The sequence below is a fragment of the Oncorhynchus kisutch genome, linkage group LG6 (genome assembly GCF_002021735.2).
Source record: "Oncorhynchus kisutch isolate 150728-3 linkage group LG6, Okis_V2, whole genome shotgun sequence".
NCBI lineage: Eukaryota > Metazoa > Chordata > Actinopteri > Salmoniformes > Salmonidae > Oncorhynchus > Oncorhynchus kisutch.
In genome coordinates, this window is record NC_034179.2 from 49,599,724 (window position 1) to 49,615,018 (window position 15,295).

General features: G+C 41.2%; 1 protein-coding gene across 1 annotated transcript; it reads right to left on the reverse strand.

Annotated features, from left to right (window-relative positions):
- Positions 1–1,526: 1,526 nt before the first annotated feature.
- Positions 1,527–12,053, reverse strand: LOC109891840 (putative transcription factor ovo-like protein 3). The gene is made up of 4 exons (XM_020484316.1): positions 11,945–12,053; positions 11,488–11,504; positions 7,605–7,794; positions 1,527–1,852 (listed from the first exon to the last, which is right to left on the reverse strand). The coding sequence occupies exons 1-4, from the start codon at positions 12,051–12,053 to the stop codon at positions 1,527–1,529; spliced, it is 642 nt and encodes a 213-aa protein (XP_020339905.1).
- Positions 12,054–15,295: the final 3,242 nt, after the last annotated feature.

Sequence of the window (15,295 nt, forward strand, 5' to 3'; positions counted from 1 at the left end):
CTCATGAATGTAGCAAACAGACAGAAAATGTATGAATACTGTAGTGTGTAATGTGTATTTTTTTGTATATGTATATACATTATTATTATTAAAACAGTGTGCAGGTGTGGTTGGAAGTACTTGTTTGAACAATGTTTTATGTTGGACCCCAGATGAGCTTGACTTTAGTTACTATGGATGCAGTGAAATTAAACCTCCAATTTGACAAGTTTTATGTTTCAGTCAGACCCTCCACACTTTCCCTCAAACTCTACTGGTATCTAGAACTGTACCTGTCTCTCCCACAGGCCAGAAAGGTCATATGGGACCCCACACATGCACTCGACAAAGAGTTCCAGCTGATTCCACCGAGGAGGCGTTATAGGACTGAACAGATAAAAACATTTGTTTGTGCCTGTCAATAAAACTGCTTAGCAGCAGGGGAGACATTAAGGCAGACGAGGGAGAAAGCAATGACGGACAAGAGCCTGGCCTGTAGGCCTTCATCATGTGGAACTGCCACCTAGTCACAGCCATGAACTTATGAACTACTTGTGTGTGTTGGGAGTGTACAGTGTGATGGGGTGTTATTCTCAATTGATTCTATGTACTTATGTGGAAGCAGCAGCACTCTCTACTGTTCAAGTCATTTACGTAGGCAGTGCTTTTCAAATGGTCACACTTAAACACTGATGTTTTTATTTTTATATAATCCAATTTTATTGGTCACATACACATTTTTATATTATTTAAATTTTACCCCCTTTTCGTGGTACCCAATTGTTTGTAGTTACTATCTTGTCTCATCACTACAACTCCCGTTGATTTCTACTCATTCCAGGGTTTTTCTTTGTTTGTACTATTTTCTACATTGTAGAATAATAGTGAAGACATTAAAACTATGAAATAACACATATGGAATCATGTCGTAACCAAAAAAGTGATAAACAAATCTCGGGAGCGACGGCTTGGGAGAGACCAAGGTCGAAAGCCATATGTCCTTCGAAACACAACCCAACCAAGCCGCACTGCTTCTTAACACAGCGCGCATCCAACCCGGAAGCCAGCCGCACCAATGTGTCGGAGGAAACACAGTGCACCTGGCGACCTGGTTGTCGCGCCCTGCGCCCGGCCCGCCACAGGAGTCGCTGGTGCATGATGAGACGAGGATATCCCTATCCGGCCAAACCCTCCCTAACCCGGACGACGCTAGGCCAATTGTGCGTCTCCCCCTGACCACTGCCCTAGACCACTGCGCCATCCGGGATGCCCACATACACATATTTAGCAGATGATATTGCGGGTGTAGTGGATGTTATAGCGGGTGTAGCGAAATGCTTGTGACGCATTTAGCCTTGGTGCTAGACTTTCTCTACTTTATACCAAGTTAACAACAAAGGAATTGGCTAAGGCAGAAACAAGTAAAGTTGCCTGTAGACGCTAATCTAAATGTTGCATCTTCCCTACTAATGGTTAAGGTTTGGGTTGGGGAATGGGAAGTTGATCCTATATCTGTACCTAGGTGAAACTTCACTCCGGAGTATTAATCAACCCATATAATACCCAGCCGTAGTATAAATAAAAAGGGGGCTGGGTTTGTGTTGATAGGGCATGTTGTTGGCGCCCTCATGTGCCTGGTGGCGGTAGTAGCGGCGCAGGGCTTGGCTCCCCGGGTGGCACTGGCACATGTGGAGGAAGTACTCGTCGGGCCGGTTGGATGTGTAGCCGCAGTCCTCGCACACGAAGATCTTGGAGCGACGCTGGCGGTAGGCATACTGCTGGAAAACACCATGGATCTTCCTCAGGTGGGATTCGAGGGAGCAGCGCTGGGTGAAGGCCTTGTCACACAGCTCACAGCGGTACGGACGGATACCTGGTGGGAGGGGAGAGAGGGTGAGGTGGGTGTGTGTGTGCGGGGGCAGGTGCTCAAAATGAACTCACCCCTGTTTGAACATGTTTTATTTCATAATGCATATCTCGAAATTCACAACATTCCAAATGCCTCTGTTGTGAATTTTTTTTTTTTTTTCTTCCATGGGCAGGCTGGGTCATTCCTGTTATGTGGTGCCTTTTCTGTCCCCAGGAAATAACACCTCTTATTTAGATTAAAATGTTTCGTTCCAAAGGGCTTAAAATATCAAGTTGGGTGTCCTTTACCATAAAAAAACAAAGATATGACTCACAAAAGGGGATTTTATGCATTTTGACCATTTTGTTTTCAGTGGATGTAGGTGTTTTTGCCATGTCCCTGCGTGCTATATATCCACTTCTACGATATTTCGAAGTCATAAAATATTCAACATATGTATTCATTATTTTATAGTCCTACTTTTTTAAATATCTGTCATCCTTTTTTTCATGATTACTGTATTTGACAGCCGTGGTATATCAGACCGTATACCACGTGTATGACAAAACATAAATTTTTACTGCTCTAATTAAATTGGAAAACCAGTTTATAATAGCAATAAGGCACCTCAGGGTTTGTGATACATGGCCAATGTACCACACCACCTCGGGCCTTATTGCTTAACTTCTTGGATATATGGGGCGCTCTTTTAATTTATGGATAAAGAAACGTGCCCGTTTTAAGCGCAATATTTTGTCACAAAAACATGCTCGACTATGCATATAATTGGCAGCTTTGGAAAGAAAACACTCTAAGGTTTCCAAAACTGCAAAGATATTATCTGTGAGTGCCACAGAACTCTGTGAGTGCCACAGAATTGGTACGTAATCTACAAGCTGCACGCAGTCATCCAGTGATTGAGAGGAGAGAGGAGGCTTTCAACGAACGATATATCATGAAGAGATATGTGAAAAACACCTTGAGGATTGATTCTAAACAACGTTTACCATGTTTCAGTCGATATTATGGAGTTAATTTGGAAAAACGTTTGGCGTTTTGAAGACTGAATTTTCGTTTTTTTTGGTAGCCAAACGTGACGCACCAAACGGAGCAATTTCTCCTAAACAAATAATCTTTCAGGAAAAACTGAGCATTTGCTATCTGAGAGTCTCCTCATTGAAAACATCTGAAGTTCTTCAAAGGTAATAATTTTATTTGAATGATTTTCTGGTTTTTGTGAAAATGTTGCCTGCTAATGCTAACGCTAAATGCTACGCTAGCTGCGATAGCTGTTACACAAATGCTTGTTTTGCTATGGTTGAGAAGCATATTTTGAAAATCTGAGATGACAGTGTTGTTAACTTCTTGTGTCGAGCCATCCGGGATCGTGAATACAGCCTCAAGCTCATTACCATAACACAACGTTAACTATTCATGAAAATCGCAAATGAAATGAAATGAATATGCTAGCTCTCAAGCTTAGCCTTTTGTTAACAACACTGTCATCTCAGATTTTAAAAATATGCTTCTCAACCATTGCAAAATAAGCATTTGTGTAACAGCTAGCGCGGCTAGCATAGTTCTGTGGCACACACAGATAATATCTTTGCAGTTTTGGAAACCTTAGAGTGTTTTCTTTCCAAAGCTGCCAATTATATGCATAGTCGAGCATCTTTTCGTGACAAAATATTGCGCTTAAAACGGGCACGTTTTTTTTATCCATAAATTAAAAGAGCGCCCCCTATATCCAAGAAGTTAACAAAAGGCTAAGCTTGAGAGCAGGCATATTAATTTCATTTCATTTGCGATTTTCATGAATAGTTAACGTTGCGTTATGGTAATGAGCTTGAGGCTGTATTCACGATCCCGGATCCGGGATGGCTCAACGCAAGAAGTTAAATATATTTTGATTTGCTTAACACTTTTTTGGTTCCTACATGATTCATATGTGATTCCATTATGATGTCTTCACTATTATTATACAATGTAGAAAATAGAAGGGAAATAAAGAAAAACCCTGGAATGAGTATGTGTCCAAACTTTTGACTGTTACTGTATATACTGTATACTGTATACTGTATATAAAATAAATATATTAAAATGGCTACATGCATTTTGTTAGGGAACGGCACCATGACTCAGTGGTCCAGAAATGCATCAGCGTTACCGATCATGCCGTGATACAGACCCAGAAAGAAGACAAAAGTACCTTGAGAAAAAGAGACCGAGATGGCAGAGAGACAGGGAGATGGAAAAAGAAGAGGGTAGTGGATGTCAGTGAGAGAGAGAAGCGTGTTCTAAGGAAAAATGGAGAGAGACAAAGAGAGAAGAAAGGCCAGAGCAACCGGTAGGGCATCTTTTACCCCTCCCCCACTTCCTGAACATGACCCAATGACAGGGCTCTCAAGGCTAGAGCAAGCTTGCAGCTGGGCACTTTAATGCTTTACTATTCAGGATCTACTTGAGTTGTGTTCACAACAGTTCTTTATATTTATGCTCTATTCTATATTACTAAACCAAACCCATGCTATTATTATGTTTTTATTATTATAAATTTTTTTATTGATTGGTTTGCTGATTGATTCATTGAATAACTGATTGATTACAATACTAATAGTGCTTACTGTGTTTTAGGCAAAGATGTCAAGGTCAAAGAAAGACCAACAATAAAAAGACAGAGATCAAGCCACCTTGGAAATTTGAGAAAAGGAAAATGTAAAAATAAAACATTCCAACGCATTGGAAATTCCAAATCTCCTCGCTCAAAAGTGAATGCCATGTTGAGACATCATCCAGTTCATCCAACCATTAGAAGAACCCTTCTGTCTACTTGGAGGTACATAAAATACCACTTTGGAAACCATTGAGCTACAACTGGAGCAATGGGACTTGCAGTATGTGAAGGGGAGTGAAGAAAAGGTGAGAGAGGGGTGGAGTGGGAAGAGTTTTGGAAGGGAGTTAAGTGGAGGAGAGGCAAGGAGGTGAGAGGAAATAAGGGGAGGGGGTGGCACTTTTTAACGGTTCACGTATCCTTATATGTATGACATATTTTATAAATGCTGTTTCAAACTTTTTGAATAACCATTTTAGTATGCTTGAACCGTGAGCCCAGAATTGTTAGGAGCAATATGAGTTGGGCTGTTTATCATAAAATGCCTGATTAGTGTTACTAATCTTGAACTAATAGTGATTTTCAAATACAATCCAATTGTTTTAGATCTAGCTATATTGTTCTAATGCAATACTTGTTTTAATAATCAATTTTTATATGCTTGTTTAACACTTTTTTTGTTACTACATTATTCCATATGTGTTATTTCATTAGTTTTGATGTCTTCACTATTATTCTACAATGTAGAAAATAGTACAAATAAAGAAAAACCCTGGAATGAGTGTCCAAACGTGTTTTTTTTCCCCACTTTACCTACAGTCCAAGTCAATCTCTCTCTCTTGCTTCTCCTTCATTTTGGAAGAAATGAATTTGTTCTAAACTGTTCAACTATTGTCTTTCTCTCTCTCTATGAGTCATCTACTCACAATATTTTATGCACTGCAGTGCTAGCTAGCTGTAGCTAATCCTTTCAGTGCTAGATTAATTATCTGGTCCTTTGATTGGGTGGACAACATGTCAGTTCATGCTGCAAGAGCTCTGACAGGTTGGAGGACATCTTCCGGAAGTTGTCATAATTACTGTGTAAGTCTATGGAAGTGGGGGACAACCATGAGCCTCCTAGGTTTTGTATTTAAGTCAATGCATCCAGAGGAGGATGGAAGCTAGCTGTCCTCCAACTACACCACGGTGCTACCCTCCAGAGTGCTGTCAAGGCTTCTGTAGACCTTCTTTGCAAAATAGTGTGTGTTTTAATCCATTTTTGGGTGACGTGAATATATTTAGTATAGTTTTATCTAAATGTTTTAAAATTTAAATTCACAGAGGAGGATGGTCCTCACCTTCCTCCTCTGAGGAGCCTCCACTAGTGTGCGTGTGTGTACAGTGCTGTGAAAAATGTATTTGCCCCTTCCTGATTTCTTAGTTTTTTGCACATCACACTTAAATGTTTCAGAGCATCAAATAAATGTAAATATTACACAAAGGTAACCCAAGTAAACAGAAAATGCAGTTTTTAAGTGATGATTTTATTTATTAAGGGAAAAAGCTATCCGGACGTTCATGACCCTATGTGAAAAAGTAATTGCCCCCGAAACCTAATAGCTGGTTGTGCCACCCTCAGCAGTAACAACTGCAATCAAGCGTTTGCGATAACTGGCAATGAGTCTTTCACATGGCTGTGGAGGAATTTTGGCCCACTCTTCTTTGCAGAATTGTTTTAATTCAGCCACATTGGAGGGTTGTCGAGCATGAACCGCCTTTTTAAGGTCACGCCACAGCATCTCAATCGGATTCAAGTCCGGACTTTGGCTAGGCCACTCCAAAACCTTAATTTTGTTTTCTTCAAGCCATTCGGAGGTGGACTTGCGTTTTGGATCATTCTCCTGCTGTAGAACCTACATGCGCTTCAACTTGAGGTCACGAACTGATGGCCGGACATTCTCCTTCAGGATTTTTTGGTAGAGAGCAGAATCCATGGTTCCATCAATCACAGCAAGTCGTCCAGGTCCTGAAGCAGCAAAGCAGCCCCAGACCATCACACTACCACCACCATATTTGACTATTGGCATGATGTTCTTTAAAAAAAATGCTGTGTTACTTTTACGCCAGATGTAACGGGACGCACACCTTCCAAAAAGTTGTCTCGTCAGTCCACAGAATATTTTCCCAAAAGTCTTGGGGATCATCAAGATGTATTTTGGCAAAAGTGAGACGAGCCTTTATGTTCTTTTTGGTCAGCGGTGGTTTTTGCCTTGAAACTCTGCCATGGAAGCCATTTTTGCCCAGTCTCTTTCTTATGGTTGAGTCATGAACACTGACCTTAACTGAGGCAAGTGAGGCCTGCAGTTCTTTAGATGTTGTTGTGGGTTCTTTTGTGACCTCTTCGATGAGTCGTCGCTGCGCTCTTGGGGTAATTTTGGTAGGCCGGCCACTCCTGGGAAGGTTCACCACTGTTCCAAATTTTCTCAATTTGTGGATAATGGCTCTCACCGTGGTGAAGCTTTAGAAATGGCTTTGTAACCCCTTCCAGACTGATAGATGTCAATGACCTTGTTTCTCATCTGTTCCTGAACTTCTTTGGATCGTGGCATGATGTCTTTCTTTTTGAGATCTTTTGGCCTACTTCACTTTGTCAGACAGGTTATATTTAAGGGATTTCTTGATTCAACAGGTCTGGCAGTAATCAGGCCTGGGTGTGGCTAGTGAAATTGAACTCAGCTTTCCAAACAATGTGATTAACCACAGTAAATTCATGATTTAACAAGGAGGGGTAATTACTTTGTCACATAGGGCCATGAAGGTTCATATAGCTTTATTCCCTTAATAAATAAATTGATCACTTAAAAACTTGGGTTATCTTTGTGTAATATAAAAATGTGTTTGATGATCTGAAACATTTAAGTGTGACAAATGTGCAAAAGAATAAGAAATTAGGAAGGGGCAAATACTTTTTCACAGCACTGTATATGTTTGCATGCTTGTCACCTGTGTGTGTGCGTGTTTACAAGTTCCCCACCTGTGTGTGTGTGTGTGTGTGTGTGTGTGTGGGGGGGGGTGTGTGGGTGTGTGGGTGTTCGTGTGCGCGCGTGTGTGTAGATGTGTGTGTTTTCACACCTCTCACCTGTGTGTGTCTGTGTCTGTGTCTGTGAGTATTGCATGCCTCACCTGTGTGAGTGCGCATGTGCCTCTTTAGGTCGAAGGTGTCGTTGAAGCCCTTGCCACAGCAGTGGCAGGGGTGTCTCTTCGCCATGCTGTGGCATTTGAGGTGGCGGGTCAACATGCACTGCAGAGGGAACACCTTGTCACATTCCGAACACATGAAGTCACCTGAGCTGAGGGGGACACGTGGCCGGGGCTGAGAGAGAGAAGAAAGGGACTTGGAAGTTATGACACAGACACTCACAGACACCCTCTGACACTGCTTCAATGTACCGTAGGGGACCTTGAACACATTCAATCAAGCATGATAACACTAAAACTCTTCACATAAGTTGTAAGTTGCGTACTCTCCTTTTACAGTTTATCACACAGAAATAAATCATATTTCTAATCAACAGGTAACTTCCAAAATAAAGAAAATAACCAACATAAAGCGTAGATACTGACTGGTTTTCTGTTTCACGCCCCTACCTTTTAAAAAAAATGTATTGGTGACCAACAGATGCATATCTGTATTCCCAGTCATGTGGAATCCATAGTTTTGGGCCTAATGAATTGATTTCAATTGACTGATGTCCTTATATAAACTACAACTAAGCCTAAAACATCTGATTATTGATGGTTGCTAGTCAGCGACAGGTACCACTATACTTCGGCAGTTCTAATACTCTGCCAGGCATGCCACTTGAATCACCCATCTCTTTGCATAGCCCAGCCACCACATGCATTTTTGTTAATCGATCCATAAGCAATTTCATGAATATCTCTGAATGATTTTGAAATAAAGTAGGCTAATGCAATTGAACGGCCAAAACTATTGCTTATTGAAACTCCCAAAGCCATTCAATTATTCTAAAACGTTTGAAGCAATAGCTTACACGGGTGTGGTCAACTATTGAAGCATCATTTCGCACTGCTTTGAGACAAGCTTGGGGTCTCTTGATGAATCAATATTTGTCCGATTTTTCTATTCACTGAATCTCCATTTCGATATTGGGCTACAATTAGGCAGTAGTGTAAACTACTTTAGTAAAAATACTTTAAAGTACTACTTAACCTTTGCACCCGTGTGTTCCAAATATCTCTAACCATCGCCCCTGCGTGAGTTTCTTCATGCGTGTGATGTCAGAATGCTCTCACTGCTCCAAAATGTGATTGTTACGCAACAGGAGAGTTACCAGCGCTGCCCTTAAATCAAGGCACGCTGCCTGCTAATTATCTGTAGGCTGTTTCAACTTGGTAATATCCCCCCATGATATCGTCCCTCATTTCTACCCCCCATGGACTTGAAAACCCCCCACAAATGAAATTACCCCCCCAAACCCCCCCTAAAATGTGCACTGGTCCTTGTATACACTGTAACAAGTACATTGACAATTTGTAATGTGCTGAAAAGTGACTAAGCTAAGTTCATATTTTTCAGCAAATGAGCACAGACATCTTTGACTTTGTTTATTTGCGCCTTATAGTGAATTGCATTCTGGAATTAGGGAGTTTCCGCCAAGTCAAACATAAACAAACATGGCTGCCATCATAAAGAATTTAGCTGCTGTTAGCTGACACACATTTATTTTCTAAATAACATTACATTAGTCTCTTGCGCTCACCAGAGATGTGGTACATTGTAAACTAGTCTAGCTGTTAGGTCACAAACTTATGTTTAGTTCTTTGTCAGCGAAACCTGTTATTTAGACTGGTTCATGGAATGAGTTGGGCAGTGGATGTGTTCCGTGTGATGCTTGGATGATGAAGTTCGCATTTATCTTTTAAGATGTTCTGTTCCAAATGTATACAAAAATAAAATAAACGGAAATATCACATTTACATAAGTATTCAGACCCTTTACTCAGCACTTTGTTGAAGCACCTTTGGCAGCAATTACAGCGTAGAGTTTTCTTGGGTATGACACTACAAGCTTGGCACACCTGTATTTGGGGAGCTTCTCCCATTCTTCTCTGCAGATCCTCTCAAGCTCTGTCAGGTTCGATGGGGAGCATCACTGCACATCTATCTTTAGGTCTCTCCAGAGATGTTCAATCGGGTTCAAGTCTGGGCTCTGGCTGGGTCACTCAAGGACATTCAGAGAGTTGTCCCAAAACCACTCCTGAGTTGTCTTGGCTGCAGTGCTTAGGGTCGATGTCCTGTTGGAAGGTGAACCTTCGCCCCGCGTCTGAGGTCCTGGGTGCTCTGGAGAAGGTTTTCATCAAGGATCTCTCTATACTTTGCTCCGTTCATCTTTGCCTCGATCCTGACTAGTCTCCCAGTCCCTGCTGCTGAAATACATTCCCACAGTAAGATGCTGCCACCACCATGTTTCAACATAGGGATGGTGCCAGGTTTCATTGATATCCTTCTGAAAGGTTTGCCCATCTCCACACAGGAATTCTGGAGCTCTGTCAGAGTGACCATCGGGTTCTTGGTCACCTCCTTGACCAAGGTCCTTTTCCCTCGATTGCTCAGTTTGGCCGGGCGCCCAGCTCTTGATGGTTCCAAACTTCTTCCATTTAAGAATGATGGAGGCCACTATGTTCTTCGGGACCTTCAATGCTGCAGACATTTTTTGGTACCCTTCACCAGATCTGTGCCTCAACACAATCCTTTCTCGGAGCTCTACGGACAATTCCTTCAACATCATGACTGTGGGACCTTATATAGACTGCCTTTCCAATTTATGTCCAATCAATTGAATTTACCACAGGTGGACTCCAATCAGGTTGTAGAAACATCTCAACAATGATCAATGGAAACAGGATGCACCTGAGCTCAATTTCGAGTCTCATAGCAAAGGGTCTGAATACTTATGTAAATAAGTTATTTCATATATATTTTTTTTTTAACCTGTTTTCACTTTGTCATATTGTGTGTAGATTGATAAAAAAACATATCTATTTAATCAATTTTAGAATAAGGCTGTAACCTAACAAAATGTGGAAAAAGTCAAGGGGTCTGAATACTTTCCAAAGGCACTGTGTATAAATCTGTTTCTCACCGATACCTTAAAAAAAAGTTAGGGGAGTGGATCAGAAAACCAGTCAGTATCTGGTATGACCACCATTTGCCTCATGCAGCATGACACATTTAGTTCTCATAGAGTTGATGAGGCTGTTGATTGTGGCCTGTGAAATGTTGACGCACTCCTCTTCAATGGGTTCTATATGGACCGCAAAAGGGTTCTATCTTAAACCCCAAAATGATATCCTATGTGGACAGCCGAGGAACCCTTCTTTAACCCTTTTTTTCAAGTAGTGTATCAGCCTTGAATTGGCATTCCAAAACTCTCTACCTATGTATGGTAGGCCTACAACTGTGGTTTAACAGCAATTTTTTGGTGAGATTGTATTATTCAAACAATATAAACATACACGGACAAAAGATAGCATACAGACGCACACAAACATCAACGACATATAACCTGCCCAGACCCACATGCTCCCACTGTCTCCATCTCCAGCGTCTGCAAGCCTCGATGCCACATGACCTCAAACTGAGCCACTCTGCCATTCTATGTTGCCCACATCCTTTCAATATTCAAATATAATGCATTTCATTCTTGCACCATCCCAATGATGGAGGATCACTTGATTTCCAGTTTTCAAGTAAAAGTTTAACAGACATTTCATAGGCAGCATAGCTCGTAAAAGTTTACCTTGGCTCGAGAGACCAGAGCCAGTGCAGCAGGGTGATAAAAGTGATTCTGGCCCATGGTCCGAGAGAGGAGATTAGACCAACCATGGCCCCTGTCTGGCCCTAACCCTGGTTCTTCCCCTGGTACTGGTCCTTGTCCACTTATTGGCCCTGCCTCATGTGCTGAAGTCAAGGGGGGGGTATCTGGCTCTGACAGAGCCACAGGTTTGGGTTGGTCAAGGCAGTTGAATGTTGCAGACTGTACCTCAGCATTCTCACTCACTGAAAAGGTAGGGAGACAGACTCAGAACATGCACAGACATATTATTCATGAAAAATAACCAGCAAATGAGGCAACAACAGTATCAAACTGCCTGTGAGGCTATTCTATAATATTCTATCCTCTGATTAAACAAACCTGTAACATTCCTAAAAGAATACAAGACTACAATTCAAACTAAATAAAATACCAATCATCTTACTTATAAATATGAATTGATCAAAGTGATATTAAAATAAATACTTTGTAATAAATACAGTAATTATAAAGCAAAACAATTCACACACACTGTTTGCCTCAACACCGCAGTATCTATTTTCTCTTTCTCCCTTTTTTTGTTGTTGCATTTTTACTATTTTCTCACATACTGCTATTTACAAAATTATAAGAATACTTGTCTTCTTGAACAATATGAATAAACATAAACATATCCAGAACTGACCTGATCTGTTGTCCTCTTTCCAGACTGTCTGAACTGGGTCTCTCCACCTCCATCCTCCACAGGCCCCCTGTTTCTTCTTTTTCTTATACAATAGGAAGGACCGCGGCATCCTCTCTCTCTCTTTATTTTTCTCTCTCTCTCGTCTCTGTATGAATCTTCAACTTTCTGATCCTGAGTCTACTGTTAAACGCTCCTGCATCCCACCACTTTTGGTTTTGTGTTCAGCTACAGGACCTGGTATCACCTTACACCCCCCCTCCCCCCACCCCCACACACACCTGCCCTTAGTCCTTCCATCACCACCCTTCCTATACCTTCCAACCAATGTCCGTTGTCCAGGTAGCTCAAGAAAATCACAACGTTCATTTCCATAGCACATTGCGATGGTAGGAGCGGGGCGGAGAGGGACGTTTTTTTACTGGTGCGCACCTGCTTTGACTGTGCGCCTGAGCCTCTTTTAACTGGTCCCACAATTGTTTTACATCCCAGGGAGTGAGAATCTGGCTTACACATTCAAGCCATGCAAATGTGGGCCGGCAGTGCCTGGACAGAGGGCATGGTCGGAGTAAGAGGAGCATGCATAGAATAGCCACAGCCTGAACTGCTAGGAAAATCTACCTTTTCTTTTCCACCCTGCTTGAATTGTCTGGCAGATTTAGGTCGCTCAAAAAACAAAGACAATGATCATTCAAATGCAATAGAAAGGGTTAACTACTCTACTGTATGCCCTCCCGTTGACTGCTTGGTTTAGAGAAACGGATAACACTTGTTTGCTTTACATCCCCACTCATGTCTGTTGATTTCTTGAGTGATTCTGCTTTTGGAAACAGACAGTAGAATGTGGCATGTGAACGCACAGAGATTTCTCCCAAAGTACTCAGTACTCGTAACACTCGTTACGCACCTATCAATATAAGACTTTGTCAACCCCACTGCCTCTTAACTGGCGGACACACTAAACACAAATACTATTAAGGTATCTTTACTTTTACTCAAGTTTGACAATTAAGTAATTTTTCCACAACTGGTCCTTCACTCTTAGAAAAAAAGGTTCCAAAAGGGTTCTTCGGCTGTGCTCATAGGAGAACCCCTTTGGGACCCATGTATAACCCTATGTGGAAAGGGTTCGACATGGACCCCTAAATTGTTCTACTTGGAACCAAATGGGTTCTACCTTGAACCAAAAAGGGTTCTCCTATGGGTAATGCTGAAAAAGATAACACCTTTTTTTTTTTATATATATATATATGAGAGAGAGAGAGAGAGAGAGAGAGAGAGAGAGAGAGAGAGAGAGAGAGAGAGAGAGAGAGAGAGAGAGAGAGAGAGAGAGAGAGAGAGAGAGAGAGAGAGAGAGAGAGAGAGAGAGAGAGAGAGAGAGAGAGAGAGAGACTCATTTCACTGGATTCTGAATGGTAAATACAGCTGCAGCAGCAAGACATGAACAACATGCAAATGCCATAGAGGTCAACAGAAGAACATCCCAACACAACAGCAAGAGAATATTTACATAGCTAAGAATGGTTTTCAATTGTCCTCAGGAAACTGTCAGCATGGAAAGAAAAAGTGTAAGCCTCAGAGGTTATTACTATAAGGTAAAAGCAAAAAAGGGTTGGGGAATCCTGGGCGAGGGGGTAGGATGGGGTTGTTATTGTTTTTTTGCCCTTCGTCATAATGTGCATACAATTTATGAATTATACATAACACTACATAATAAGATTTTTATTTTTTAATCCCACACAAACTACCAAAAAGTTTTCAATTAATTTCAATAGCTGAGTCTCCCTCCCTATTCTTCAGACTTACTGAAGGGGAGAATCTATTGAAAGTATTGTAGCGAAAGGGAAGTGAACCCAAGTCACTGGCATGAAAGGCAAACACCCTACACATCCCACCAATAGGGTTAAAACACTTACTGGGAAGTGTGGCTCATAGAGCTAGTATGGCTACAGTATGTTGTTTGAAACGTTCACATCATGATCGTAGAGTTTATGTTTGTGTGTCACGGTCTGACCATAGTTCTTATGTGTTTTCCTTGTTTTAGTGTTGGTCAGGACGTGAGCTGGGTGGGCATTCTATGTTGTGTGTCTAGTTTGTCTATTTCTATGTTTGGCCTGATATGGTTCTCAATCAGAGGCAGGTGTTAGTCATTGTCTCTGATTGGGAACCATATTTAGGTAGTTTGTTTTGTGTTGGGTTTTGTGGGTGGTTGTTTCCTGTCTTTGTGTTCGCTGCACCAGATAGGACTGTTTCGGTTTTGCCACATTTGTTATTTTGTATTTGTGTTCATGTTTAGTTTTCTGATGAAAAAACATTAACTCTAACCACGCTGCATTTTGGTCCTCCTCTCCTTCGACGGAAGAAAGCCGTTATATATGTGTAGTTCTATATAATGGAATATGATGACATTTCTATGGACTCCTGGAGACAGGTTTGACAGACATCCCACTGGGCACAGACGCCATTTCAAGGTCTAATTTTGATTTGTCAACTAATGTGAATTCAAAGTGAAATAAACAAAAACGGAACCGTGTCATTGGATTAAGGTTAAATGTTTTGTGGATAAAAGAAATTCATGAATCGTCTTTACGTTGATGACTTCTTTCAAGTCCAATCAGATTTCCATGTTGATTTAACATGATCGGAAGGATTAACATAGATTTATTTTGATGAAATGACTTAGAAACAATGTTGATTTATCCAGTGTATGGGTATGGCTTCCTCATTTGGACAACCCAGGATACTGTTGACTGTACTGTGCCCTAATGTCCTCTGGAACTGCGCTGTAACTGTATGCAAATGTATGCTGCAGCATTGAAATCAGAGAGGGAGAAATGATAAAATATACAGACAACAAATTCCAATTGGCTATACTAAAACTCTTTAACATCATCCTTAGCTCTGGCATCTTCCCCAATATTTGGAACCAAGGATTGATCACCCCAATCCACAAAAGTGGAGACAAATTTGACCCCAATAACTACCGTGGCATATGCGTCAACAGTAATCTTGGGAAAATCCTCTGCATTATCATTAACAGCAGACTCGTACATTTCCTCAATGAAAACAATATACTGAGCAAATGTCAAATTGGCTTTTTACCAAATTACCGTACAACAGACCATGTATTCACCCTGCACACCCTAATTGACAACCAAACAAACCAAAACAACTGCAAAGTCTTCTCATGCTTTGTTGATTTCAAAAAAGCCTTCGACTCAATTTGGCATGAGGGTCTGCTATACACATTGATGGAAAGTGGTGTTGGGGGTAAAACATACAACATTATAAAATCCATGTACAGAAACAAGTGTGCGGTTAAAATTTGCAAAAAACACACAAATTTCTTCACAC

Excerpts from the sequence above, each read along its gene's own strand:
- LOC109891840 (XM_020484316.1), bottom strand. The coding sequence starts at position 12,053 with ATGCCGCGGTCCTTCCTATTGTATAAGAAAAAGAAGAAACAGGGGGCC. Across the intron at positions 1,853-7,604 it reads GCACATGCGCACTCACACAG|GTATCCGTCCGTACCGCTGT; the intron begins GTGAGGCATGCA and ends CCCTCCCACCAG.